The sequence below is a fragment of the Microplitis mediator genome, chromosome 10 (assembly GCF_029852145.1).
Source record: "Microplitis mediator isolate UGA2020A chromosome 10, iyMicMedi2.1, whole genome shotgun sequence".
NCBI classification, from domain to species: Eukaryota; Metazoa; Arthropoda; class Insecta; order Hymenoptera; family Braconidae; genus Microplitis; species Microplitis mediator.
This window is the reverse complement of record NC_079978.1, coordinates 3,164,866-3,178,329: the sequence shown is the minus strand read 5'-3', so window position 1 is coordinate 3,178,329 and position 13,464 is coordinate 3,164,866. Positions and strand designations below refer to the sequence as shown.

Sequence of the window (13,464 nt, the reverse complement as noted above, 5' to 3'; positions counted from 1 at the left end):
TAATTCAAACGTAAAGAAAGATCTGGACTACAACTGCCATTTTCGATGATACTGACTGCCGCTATCGAACCGTCAGTTAATACAAAGCAATCGATCTTGCGATTTAATCGACCTCCCCCATTTTAGCAAAAATTTGAATGTCGACTACAGTAGCGCCAACTTGGCGCGAAATTTCGAAATTAAAATTTAATAATTTTATTAAAAATTATTCAATTTTTAATCAATAATTATATTAATCAGGATGACAGTTAAGTTAGCGGACATTTGATAATTTTTAAAACCTTTAAATAATAAAATAAAATGTTTAAAAATAAAAATACAAAAATTCACGTTTAGATAATTAAAAAATGAGTACATGAATTTTATTATTTTATTTTTTTATATGTAATTAAAAAAATTTCTCATGTCTGCTGCATTTACACTCATATTAGAATGACAGTAAAGTTAGCGGACGTCAGACAATTTTTAAAATTTTGAAATAATAAAATGAAATGTTTATAAAATTAAAATAAAAAAATGCACATTCAGACAATTCAAAAATGAGTACATGCATTTTTTTAAATTTTATTATTTTAATCATTTTATTTTTTTATATATAATTAAAAATTTTTCTTATGTCTGCTACATTTACTCATTAATTAGCGCGCATTTTTTAATTTTTACTGTACTCACATTTGATTTTTTATTATAAAATTTTCAAAATTGATACTTGTCAGTCACATTCACACTCATAAATTATCCATCACAATTATTTTTATTTAAATTATTAATTTCGTTAAAAATTCAAATTATAAAGTTGGTAAAACTGTAAAAATAAAAAAAAAGCACAAGATCTGAAGTTGGTAACAAAAAAAAAAACGTCTGTTACTACTTGCGTCTATTGTTCACGAGTCCGTTGAGTAATTAATCAACCATTAAATTGTTTTTAAATAAAAAATTAAAACCAATTAAAAAAAGTGTTCGCGAGTGTCAATAATAATTAGTTACATATAAATATCAAAATTTTAAATATTTATTGTAACAGTAAAATTTACTCGAACAAAAAGTTGTCAGAATGGCGTACCGCCAAGTGCCGCCAGTAATGGAGGATACGCCGCAAAAACCAAAGCGTATTTTTTTTCCTTCCGTTGAAGACAAAAAAGAAGCAACCGCTGATGATGACAATCCTCATCATCATGACGGCTCCATGTCAACGGACACACCAAATACGTCCATTGATGCTGGAGCTGAAAAATCTGCGCCTTCAGTTCATCAGAATTTATCACCGGTACGTGAAAATGTTAAAATATTTTCCGGAGAAAGTCCGTCAATGGACATGCTGATCAGTCGTATGACTCGTCTTGGTTTGAAAACTCCCATCAATCAGCTCAAGTCAAGAAGATCATCGCTGATGCCCATGAACCGAAGCTTCATGGGAAATGTTGAAGACCAGGATGTCCAGGAGTCAAGTCAAGGAACTTCCAAAAAAACCCTTTTTGATTCATCAATAACTGAAGAAAAATCATCGTCTCAGCCACTGAATATCGATGATGATTATCTCAGCGTCGCACTGGAACGTACTCACGCGCATCGCAAACGTTTGTCTGAACGGCCATTTATTTCAGAATCTTTCTTATCGACTGATTTAATTCCCTGGGATAATTCAGCGTCACCGGAAAATATAAATGATAATAAACCGCGTGATGATAACGTTATTGTCAGTGGCAGCACATCTGATGTCCAGCAGAATTTACTGAAAGATTCTGGTATTGATGCTGCAATGAAAGTCGATGACGCTGACGGTGATGGCCGAGGTCTTGAGAAAGTTGAGAGTCCACTCAAACAGTCCGCGACGTCAACGCCACTTCAGTGTCTTCAATTAGCGGGCACTCAAGATAATAATTCGATTTTGAATGAGAGTCTTGTTTTTGTATCACAGATATTGTTTTACTTGGCCCAGGTTAGCAAAAAATGTTCAATGAAAAGTAAAATTTATTCTAAATGTGAAGATTTGTCAGCAGAGGTTGATAACGATGAGCTTGCGGATGATGATGATGGTAAAGTTATTTTACAGAAAGCTATTGATGAAGCTGTTGGTGATTTATTGGAGCCACGTCAACAGGAAGTGGTTCGTAAAAGTTTTTTGAAAAGTTTTAATGAGGAATGCGTTAAATTAATTGATGATCCTGAAGAGTTTGATAAAAATAAATCTTTCAAAGCTGATAAAAATGAATATCATGATTTCCAAGCGATCAGAAAAATTAAATCTGAGCCTGATTGCTCTAGTTTGGGCTCTGACGTGGAAAAAATAAAAGCTGCGACTATCGTTGAAACTAGAGATGAGGAAGAGTCAAGTGATCAAGGCCCTGGTCAAGACGAATCAGCTACCGCTGAGCATTTCAGTAAAATTACAGACCACGGCTTCACTCCAGAGGATCAAGCTTCTTTATCTTCAATAATTAGTTATCAAAGTCCAATGTCTTATATACAAACACCAGCTGATACTCAGGATCATCAATCAATGTCATCAATGCAGTCCAGTTATTCGAGTGACTCGATAGCCGCTGAATTAAATCCTGGAGCTTCAGGAGCTTCAAGTCTTTCACTGAATTACGATAGCCCACGAGCTCTGAAGAGATCTAGTTCGACAGATACCAAAGATCATCAATCATTGTCATCATTGCACTCCAGTAATTCCAGCGAATCAATGGCAGCAGATTTTGTTCCTGAGAATCAAGAGCCTTCGAGTTTACTAGTCAACATTGGAAGCCCAAAACGCTCAAGAAAGATGAGGACAAATTTTCCCAAAAATTTGTCATCATCTTTATCCGCCCAATCACAACTTTATGATTCTAATTTAAGTAAATCAGCATCTAATTTACAGAGCGTAAGTACGCATGCCAATCAAGGATCCAGTGTCGACCAAGATCTGTCAGAAGCTGCGTCTTCGCTATCAGATTCTGATCGAAGCAAACATTCAAATCTTTCTACGACTAGATTTGATGAACACTATCCTAAATTTTCCGAAGCTTCTACTTTTGAATTTGGCAGACACTCGCCAACGAGAAGCCATCATTCCGGTTCTAGCTTTCGGAGATTCTCTCCAAACAGGCGTTACAGCAATGTTTTTAACGCTGATCCCGGTGCTGCTAGTTTCGAGCAAGACAGTGGACCGTCAGGCTTGATGATACTAGAAGAAGAAGACAATCCAAGTCCTCAGGTGATGCCAGAACGCCCGTCTCGGCCTGGTAATTTCGGCCATCATTACTGTAGCCCCGGGATGTTTCTTCGTGCTATGGATTCTGACGATGATGATGAAAAGGATACGTCGAGTATGATCGTCGAAGCAAGTACGTCTGAACCAGCTAGTATTGCTGATCTAGCTGATGCCAGTCTGGATCAGTCTTCCAGTTCAAAGGAATCTAGTGACTTGAATGCTTCTAGTTTTGGTGTCCAGGTCAGCAAATCTCAGACGCCGTACGACCCTCTGGAAATTGAAGAAAGTTTAGCAAAAATTAATTCGTTAATGTTGGGCCTTAAAAATGTTTATAAAACTACGACTGAAGATGAGTCAAAAAATACTAGTAAATTATGCACTATTGAAGTTACTGAAGTTGAAGATCAATCGTCAATTGATTCTCCTGAAATGGAAAGTATGGAAGTAACTGGAGTTGAAGATCAGTCACAAAGTCATCATGAATTGGAAAGTATGGAAGTAACTGGAACTGAAGAAGAGTCAAAAAATACCAGTGAATTAAAAAACATCGAAACAATTGAATTAAATGATTCTGTTGAATTATTAGTAGAATCAGCAGCCTTAGAAACGGAAGCTGCCGTTCAAAATTTAGACATTTCGAATCGTACAATTGATCTGGATTCTACAGTGGAAATAAAAGATGATTCATTCGTGTCGCCGATAGAAACTTCTTTTGGGCCTGACAGAGACGAACACTCAGGCTCAATCATTGACTCTTCAGTCGTAGACTCAGCCAACACCACAACCTTTTTCGACGCACTTGAAACGCTTGATCACTCGGAGCTAGAAGAATCCAAGCCTTCGACATCCAGCGCTGATGTGAAATCCCCCAAAACTCCGACCCCGCGGTCGAGAAGAAAGGCAGTGAGTCTGTTCAAGAAATTAATGCAGAAAACTCCTCATGCAGGTTCAAAACCCATCGCGTCATCGACTGCCGTTGAAGATTCAGACAATTCTATTTCAATAAAATTTAATCAGTCTGAAAAACAACCAGCGCCTGTTTTCAAGAGAGCAGAAGGTTTCATTTTTTATTTTATTTCTAATTTTCATTTTTTTTAAATATTTTACAGCCGGATCTACTTGGGGCAGTCGTTAGCCGACACTAAATTTCTATTGGTCCCTTAAATTATTAATTCTACCTGCTCTAAACTACTTCGTCATTGGTTAATCATTTCCCCCTCCCTCTCTCTATCTATTACAAACTAATTATCAGGTAGATAATACTGTGTCTAATTTATAAAGGTCCTTGACCATTAGAACTCCGGTATCGTACCACCTAAGTCTCAATGACGATGCAGGTTTCAGGGTATAGAATTTAATTATCTCTTGGCAACTTAAACTTTGAATAAAATTAACCGCGAAAATTAAAAGTTTTAAATTTAAAATAATTATTCAAATTAAATTGAACTTATATATTTATAAATTTACATTTACATCCATATTTATGCTAAAAAAAAAATAACGAAAATAAAATTTGTGTTAATAGGTGTGCCATTTCCACCGTCTCACAAACTGACAGTGGCAGAGGTCTTCGATGCACGAACAGGAAGACCTCGACCAGATGTACTCAAGCATCACTTCATCCTTGAAGGAAGAATTGACGAAGCGGCAGCACTGCGCATCGTCAATGATGGCGCTTCTCTTCTACGATCCGAGAAGACAATGATTGATATCGAGGCTCCAGTAACTGGTAAGTCATTACCACAATTACCAGTATAATAAATATTAATTATCATCAGCTACTTAATTTTTTTTCTGATAAACCAAAAAGTAATAGACATTATATCAAGTATTATTTGATCACTTAGTGGTGATTAAAGTAAATTACTTACCGTTAAGAAATAATTATTTTCCTCTGAAATACTTAGCACCTCTTTTATTATCATCATTATCATTATCATCACTATAAATATGGTTTTTTTTACTCAGTACACTCATTTTTTTTTTTTCTTTACCCTCGGACTCAATGCTCCATTATCATTTTCTTCACATCGATTAACGGTTAAGGACAAGCCGCACTGAGTGCTGGTATCTTCGGTGACACTTGCAGTGTAAACTCCGTCTGGAGTTGCTATCATAATCCATATTATATTATATACATACACTATATACTATATAGTATATTAAATTATACTAGAGATAATCCAATAAGGCGTGCATACAGTTCTCGCTCTAGTAACGGCCTTGACAAAATTCATCCAGTTCTCCATCTGATTATCCCTTGTCTAGATAAATATATATATATATTTGCAATTATGGTGTTTAATAATAATGATGATAATAAAAAATAACATGAATCAATAATAGATATTAATTAATATGCGCTTGTAACAACATTGCGATTGAGAATTTAATTAATTTGAAATTTGTCGAGTCGCTACTGTAGGTAATTTAGGACAGTACATTGTATGTACTTGTAATTAATTTAAATTTCAATAATAATTTATGATAAGAGCGCGAGCTATGCAATATTAAGCATATTTAAATAATGTGTTTTGTGTAATTTCAAATGATTTGTTAATTTAATATTCAATTATTCTATTCAAAATTTCAAATGTCAATGGAAATTTTTATGTGGAATCAAATATTTATATAATACTGAAGTTAGCAGACATTTAAAAATTTTTGGATTTTTTTTAGGATAATTAAATTTGAAGAAAAAAAAAACTAAAAATATGCACATGTAGAAAATTTCAAAGACTACAAGTGCAATTTTTTTAAATATTTTTTTTTTATAATTTACCGTCTAAAAAAAAGTCCAAAAATTATTAGACGTCGGCTAACTTCAGTATCATAATATTTATATGATCCTGAAGTTAGCAGACATTTAAAAATATTTGAATTTTCGTATTTCAACAAATCAATTGCGAAAAAATAAAATAAAAATATGCACATGTAGAAAATTTAAAAAACTACAGGTGCAATTTTTTCAAATATTTTTTTTTTTATGTTTTGTCATCTAAAAAAAAATCCAAAAATTATTAGACGTCTGATAACTTCAGTATCATGTAATTATTCTGAAGTTAGCAGCCAATATAAAATTTTCGGATTTTTTTTTTCAACAAATCATTTCCAAAAAAAAAAAAAAAAAAAAAAAAAAAAAATGCACTTGTAGAAAACTAAAAAAACTACAAGTGCAATTTTTTAAAATATTTTTTTTTTTGTAAGTTATCTTTTCTAGAAAAATTAAAAAATTATTTGACGTCTGCTAACTTTAGCATCATAAGTTAGTAGACAATTAACAATTTTCTGATTTTTTTTTCACCAAATAAATTACAAGAAAAAAAAAAAAAAATATGCGCATGTAGAAAATTTTAAAAACTATATGTGCAATTTTTAGAAATAATTTTTATTTCATAATTTATCATTTTTTAAATATTTCAAAAATTATTACGTCAGCTTATTCCAGTATTAATTTAAAATTTTTTATTTTTTATGGGAGAGTTGATAATTTGAGTAAATTTATTTATGAACTGACAAAGACACTGATGAGGGGACGGTTGATTAAATGAAAACACGAAAATATTTAGAAAATTATATTATATTTTTTTTTAGTCTGGTTAAATTGAGAACTTTTTTTTTATTAACGAGAGAACTCGGAGTTTTAATCTTCACACCTAGACACTCAACCTGTTTCGGTAATTTAACACGTAATAGGTCTCTTGTGACGCAGAATATAAAAAGAAAAAAATGTTTTAAAATTTTGTCACAAATTGTCTATAAAATCCGCGAATTAATAGTAAGCGATGAAGGGAAAATCGTGTAATTAAATAAAGAATTTTTTTAAGCTGAATAAAAATTAAATAATAAAAGGATTTAATGCTGGAGGAATTAGTAAAGAAAAAAAAAGTAAGTTTAGGATTTTCGTGTAGTATGCGTTTTTAGTACTGGTGAAAAGGTTAATATAAAGAAATCGGGGAGCGCATATAGTGGAGAGTTGAGTTGAGTTGAGTTGAGTTAGTGAGTAGGTTTAGAGAGTTTGAGTGAGGGAGAAGGAGAGTTGAGTGTGTAAAGGGTGAACATGAGAATAAAGCTAGTGTGGAAGCACATTAAAGCACACTGGTGCTCAAACTGGGTCACGGTTTTTTAGTTTTAAAACCCGGAGCGAACCCCCAAGTGGAGCACTAAAATCCATTGATTCATTTTTAAAACTCTTTTTACAAATAAATTTTTACATTTGCTTTATAAATTGAGAGTTAACATTCATTACAGCATCCGCACTTGGTTTTTTTTTTTTTTAATTTAAAATAAAAAAAAATGCCCCAAGGAAAAATGATAATCAATATAAGCCAATGTATGATCATACATAAATTACCATATATAAAAAAATAGTAAAAAAAATGTTAAGTTAATATTCTATATATTTTTAAATTGAATATTTTTATTTTTTTTTTTTTTTTTTTTTTGCTTGATTTGAAATTCAAAAGGACAAATTTATATTTATTTACTTGAATCGATGGTGAGACTGTTAATTAAAAATACTTAAGGGTCACAAATGAAGTCGGTTAATTTCCCAGCTCTCGAGAGAGGCATTGAAGAGAATTTAAAAAAACTAATATAATTTTTATTACGAGATGAAATAATATATAAAGAAGTGCATCAGTAGTGAGTGACGAGCTGAGTCAGCCAGAAGCGGGCGAGCCAGAGGTTGAAATATACTGATGGTGGTAAATGAAAAGTCGTTAGCTCGGGGCGGAATCTTTGCGTCGGGAATTTACACGGACTGAGTAAACATTGGAGCGAACTGTGTGCCTTTGACTTGCTCAGAGATCGAGGTCGACGCTGCCCGAAAGACGGAGAGAGATGGGGAAATAAAGTATAAAAAAGTTGCGGAAATAAAAATAAAAAAGGGAAAGAAAAGGAAAATATATATATAAGAAGGAAGTATTCTTCACCTGCTTTACCGGGGTCTTTTTTATCTCTTTTCCTGGCAATTTCTCTCCAGCTACTCTTACTCTTCAACAGTCAACGGTCGAAGCTAGAGGGCACGTAGGATCCCAAGAATAACCAGACAACTCCCCTGAGAAGTCTCTCCCCGTATTCTTAAGGAAAAGAATAGTCGTCCGCTTTTTTACGCCTTTATTTTTTCATATATATATATAGATTGATAGATACAGATGTGTAGTTACTTGAAATAGTTAGCAATAGCAATAGCCATAGCCATAGATGAAACAAACAAGTTCCTATTTTCCTTCCCCACGTGAAGATCCCAGTTAAACTTGAGCTGAAAATGCCTTTGGTTTTATTTCTCACTCGAACGACGTACTCCAAGGTTCTTCAACGTTCATCCTGATGAGATACGCGAGAAAATAGGGACTTAAATGTACGGGCAGAGCGATCGCTTCAATCCCAATGCCCCGAAATTGCCTCGGGTAAAAATATAAAACAAAAAATAAAAAAATATATACTGTTAAAAGAATTCAATCTCTGTTGGCTGTATCCGCGATTTTATTGCCCGGTTTATATTTATTTAAATGTTAAATTACACTGACTTACAGTGCGCCATTGACGTAAAAGTAAATGATAAATAAATTTTACGCTTTTTTTTTCGCGCGAAATGAATTTATATGAAATTTAAAACTGACTGAATAGAATAAATAAGGGCGGGTTTTTAATTCAAGTTTGTTTGTTTTTATTGTCGGAAAGGTTTGATAATATATATGTATATATATATATGTGTAACGGTTATTGATGTCATTATGGAGATAAGAAGTCTTTCAACTGTAGAAACGGCACCTTGTAAGATTGTAGACTGGATTAAATCTAGTGACATAATCACAGTCTTGTGCTAAAATAAATAAAAAAAAAAACTTGAGACAAAAGTACTGGTTTTACAAGCTCTTGGTTTAATTTTTTAGCGGGTGTGCTGAGTTTACGGGGCTTTTGCTGTGAGAAAAAAGGGCAAATTGAGTGTACGAGTGATAAAAAAAAATTACGGGATAAAATGAAATTCAAATTTTATTTAAATATTAATTAAATCGTATTTTTACTTTTGAATAAAAATTGTTTTTGTGTTCAGACAAGCGTGGATGAAAAATAAATTTTAAAAATTTGAGTCAAAGGTTTAAATCAAGTTGAAGAATTAAATTATTAAAATAAGAATGGGGGAATAAAAAGATAGTGAATTCAGTTGAACAAGATGTAGATTGATGCATAGATTAAACCAAGTGCAAGAGTCGCGGTGGCATAAGAATTGCTTATCGCTCCTCTCAATTTGCTTTACGTAACTTTCAGTGACGCCCGGCAGCCTGGTTTAATAATAGATTATTTAGAAGCGTCGTGCGAAATTCCAAACTATTAATAAAAAATTTAATACTCTTATACATCAAAGTGCAATCTCACAGTCGATCATTTTAATTTTTAATTCAACTAAAAAAAAATTCATCAACTTCTGCCCTCAGACATTTAATAAAATATTTTATTATTGATATTAATTTTAATAATTTAGTTACTTAATTTATACGATAAAAAGTTCAATCGATAATCGAGACTCGGTGAGTTTTCAGGGATGAAAATAAATAATTAAGTTCGTGATTTATTTATTTAACAGTCTCGGAAAATTGCTCCAGTAAATAATAGAGGATTGCGACCGCACTAACATTGTAATTTATTTTATTTTATTTTTACTATTATTATTATTATATATAGTTTTTTTTTATGACTCAGACATAAATGAGAATTGTGTGACACGAGTGCACAATGTTAGCGGGTTGAAAAGCTCTTACTCGCCCCCAACCCCTTTTCTTGCAACGGCAATCTATTTTTCGATCTTCGTCGCTCTGCACACTCGAGAGTCGCATTAAACTGGCACGCGAGGGTGTAGATTTTTGCTTATACTTTAGATACTAGTTACCAAGATTAAACTGAGCGTGTAAACTATTTGCATAATTTTTAACATAATATAAAAAAATTCTCTATAAAAAAAAAAAAAAAATTATGGATAAATTTTTATTCAGAAAAGTGTAAAAAATTCTACTAAAAAAAATATAAAAAACAAATAAATTTCCATTGAAGAAAAAATAAAAAAATTCACACATAAATTTTTATTTAAAAAAAAACTTTATAAATTTTAATGGGTAACTTTTATTAAAAAATATGTAATATAGAATTTTTTTATTTAGTGTAAAGTAAAGGGTTTTTTTAGTGAACTATAAAAAAATGTCATTAAAATTTTTAATATATATATTAATAAAGGTAGGAAGCAAGGATAGAATGGATAGAATTTTATGGGTAAAACCAAGTAGAAGGTATCTGTCGTTAAGTCTCAACTGTGAAATGTCTTGTATTTTGCACGTGTCATATCAATCGATCGTTTTATCACGGTCTGTGTAATAAAGAAGACCTAAGCTCGTTCATCCCTCTCAGGCAATTCGTCGAGAGCCCATAAACTTTTGTCGAAGTACTGAAACTCGGTAGGAATTTTAGCGAAAACATTGCCATAGTATAGATATCGAATCACCCTCAACAGTCTTTTTTCTCAGAGGGCAATCGTTACAACTCGATTGCCAATTTTTTTTTTTTTGTATATTTGTATTTTTCTTCATTTCTATAGACCGCGCGTGCTACCGATAAAGATAAAAGAATTAACAGGAAAAATGTGGCAAAATGCTAAAGGGTAAGGGTTGATAAAAAAAAGTGGATGAACGAGAAAAAGTGAGCCTTCCGTTTTCTACGGATCTACAATTTGTCACAGAGTTTATCAAAAATCTTTATACTCTTAGATTTTTTTTTGACTCATTCATTTTTCTCCCTTTAATTAGATCACGAAAACTTTTTCTTTATGAACGTAAATTATAAAAAAATTTTCTTTGGTTTAGAAAATAAATTTTAACGAGATCATGTTAATAATCTTGTAAAAAATAATTTTCATTATAAAAGTCTTGGCAAACAAAAGTGTAAAACTGAGGAAATAAAAGTTTAGGTGAAGTAAAGGAGTTAGAGTTCGATCTATGTCTAACTTGTCGCAACTCAAGTATATTCTCAACTCTCGACTGCTTCCTACATTGGGATCGAAGTGTAACACTTTGAGTGAGAAATGTTAAGTCGGAAAATAAAATAAAATTACTCTTGCACTGAAAAAAAAAAATACTATTTTCCAAACAAGAATTTCTTGGTTCAAGACATCCGTTCAAGAAAATTTTTCATTTCTGTGGACAAAGTGGGGTACCTCCTAAAAAGGTAAAAATAAAAAATTTCAGGATTTTAAACGAATTAGATTAAGTTGAATTTTTTTCTAAGTAATTTACATGAAGAAAAATTATATTTTACATGTTTATTGGATACAGAAGAAAAAAAAAAAATTTTTAATAGTTTTTATAGTAAAACAAACGTCATTAATATTTTTCAACTGACAATTGATTTTTGAAAAAGTTTACCAAAAAAAATTCAAAGTAACGCTTATTTATATTTACAGAAGTAATTTTGGAATGTTTAAAAACTATTTAAAATATAAAATTTTTTTTATCAAATTTTGGGGGTACCCCGTTTTGCCTACTCTACCCCCTTTTGCCCCCCTTCCCCTAAATAAAAATTATTTCCTTCAATTCTACGAATTCTTGAGACAAAATTATATATTCTTGAAAATTATCAAGAATATATGTTTTTGTTTCAAGTAAATGTTCTTGATAAAAGTATTTTTTTTTTCTTAGTGTGCATCGACATGTTTGTTTTAAAAAATTATTTTCTTTTAAATATTTTAAAAAATGAAAAATTTCACTTCATCGGTTTATATAATAAATTATCAGGAAAATTAACCCCTCGGGGGTTTGTCTCAATAATTTTCTTTAAGTATCTGACAGGCGAAAATACTCGATTACATTTTCCTCAGGAAAATCGCTTAATTTACCGGAACAATTTTAGCAAACTAAAAAAAATAGTATTTTTAATTAAAACAAATTAATTAACTTTTTTATTTTAATTTTAATTATGGAATTTTTTAAAATAAATTAATGGGTCATTAAGTGGTGAATTTATAAAGAGGCTAATTGAATTTACTTGTAATTATAGAGGCACGATAGGGCAATAATTTAAACTTAATGAAATGGGTTTTAATCTTGTAGAAATAAAATTTTAAAAGTATAAGCAACAGTTTGTGTAATATTATTTATATATATATTTGTAATTTAACCACACAAGCAAATTGTGTCATGTGGGGTAAAGTACACACATAGAAACAGTTCACGTATACATCGAGCTATTTAACTCAAAACGATCTGTACACCACGCACGCCTCAGGCAACAAATATAACTAATCCCGCGTACGAATGTTTCGCTGAAATATAATGCATTTTCATGTGTTAATACACCTTTATTGCTTCATTGTAAAAATAAATTTGAAAATACACTATCAGCTAGCATAAAATTACCATTTCATTGCGCAGTAATTCAGAGAACGATTTATTTTTTCATATTTTTTTATCAATTAAATTATTTAACTGCAATGAAAAATTTCATTTTTTAATAAAAGAAAAAATTATTACATTTATTTTTATCGAAATTTATGAATCTTCTGAAAATTTTGAGGGAGAAATTATGAGGGATGAATTTTTTTCGTCGATATTTATTAAATTGTTTTTAAATAAATTCGGGCATTTTGAAATATTCTAAATAAAAGTCTTCATTTTTCTCACTATAAAATTACAAAAAAATATAAACTTTTGAAAAACATCAAAAATTAAAAAAAAAAAAAAATGAGCTCAATATTTATTAATCCAATTTATAAAATATATATTACATAAAACGTGTTGTAATATAATAAAAAATATGAGGATGCTTTAGATAGAACAGAGCCCTATAGTGAAATCGAGGGTGTGCCGCAGGTTTCGTGCGCAGCGGCACACCCTTCCTTATGACCTTGTTGCTGATGTGTTTTGACTGTAGTAAATCACCGTTGTAGCTTATGCTCATTTATAACGAACATCCCTCTTCACTCATCCTTATTTAAAATTACTATCAAGTGATCGAAAAATACAGTTCCCTAATTTCGGTATTTTTTCACCATTATTCCCGCATTACATAATACCAACTCAATGCTTTCCCTGAAAACCATTAATTCATTTTCATTAATTATTAAAAAAAAAAATAAAGAACCAATTATGACAGTTAACATTATAAACAACGAAATGTCTATAATATATTTTTTTCCCACTGTTAATATTGACAAAGCACCCAAGTTAGTTTCTACACTAACCACCGCAGTAGGTCGTCCGTAAATATTTGACTTTAAAATT

The 13,464-nt window shown here is 31.2% G+C and overlaps 1 protein-coding gene across 6 annotated transcripts in view; it reads left to right on the top strand.

Annotated features, from left to right (window-relative positions):
* Nucleotides 1-873: 873 nt before the first annotated feature.
* LOC130676578 (uncharacterized) overlaps nt 874-13,464 on the top strand; it is a 58,747-nt gene continuing 46,156 nt past the window's right edge. For 4 of the 6 annotated variants that reach the window (XM_057482906.1, XM_057482905.1, XM_057482904.1 and 1 more), the window contains exons 1-2: nt 874-4,253; nt 4,722-4,925. In XM_057482906.1, coding sequence (XP_057338889.1) covers nt 1,055-4,253; nt 4,722-4,925 — 3,403 coding nt within the window. In that variant the 5' untranslated portion in view covers nt 874-1,054. The remainder of the gene's footprint in view (nt 4,254-4,721; nt 4,926-13,464) is intronic. The other 2 variants (XM_057482907.1, XM_057482908.1) reach the window with 2 other exon arrangements.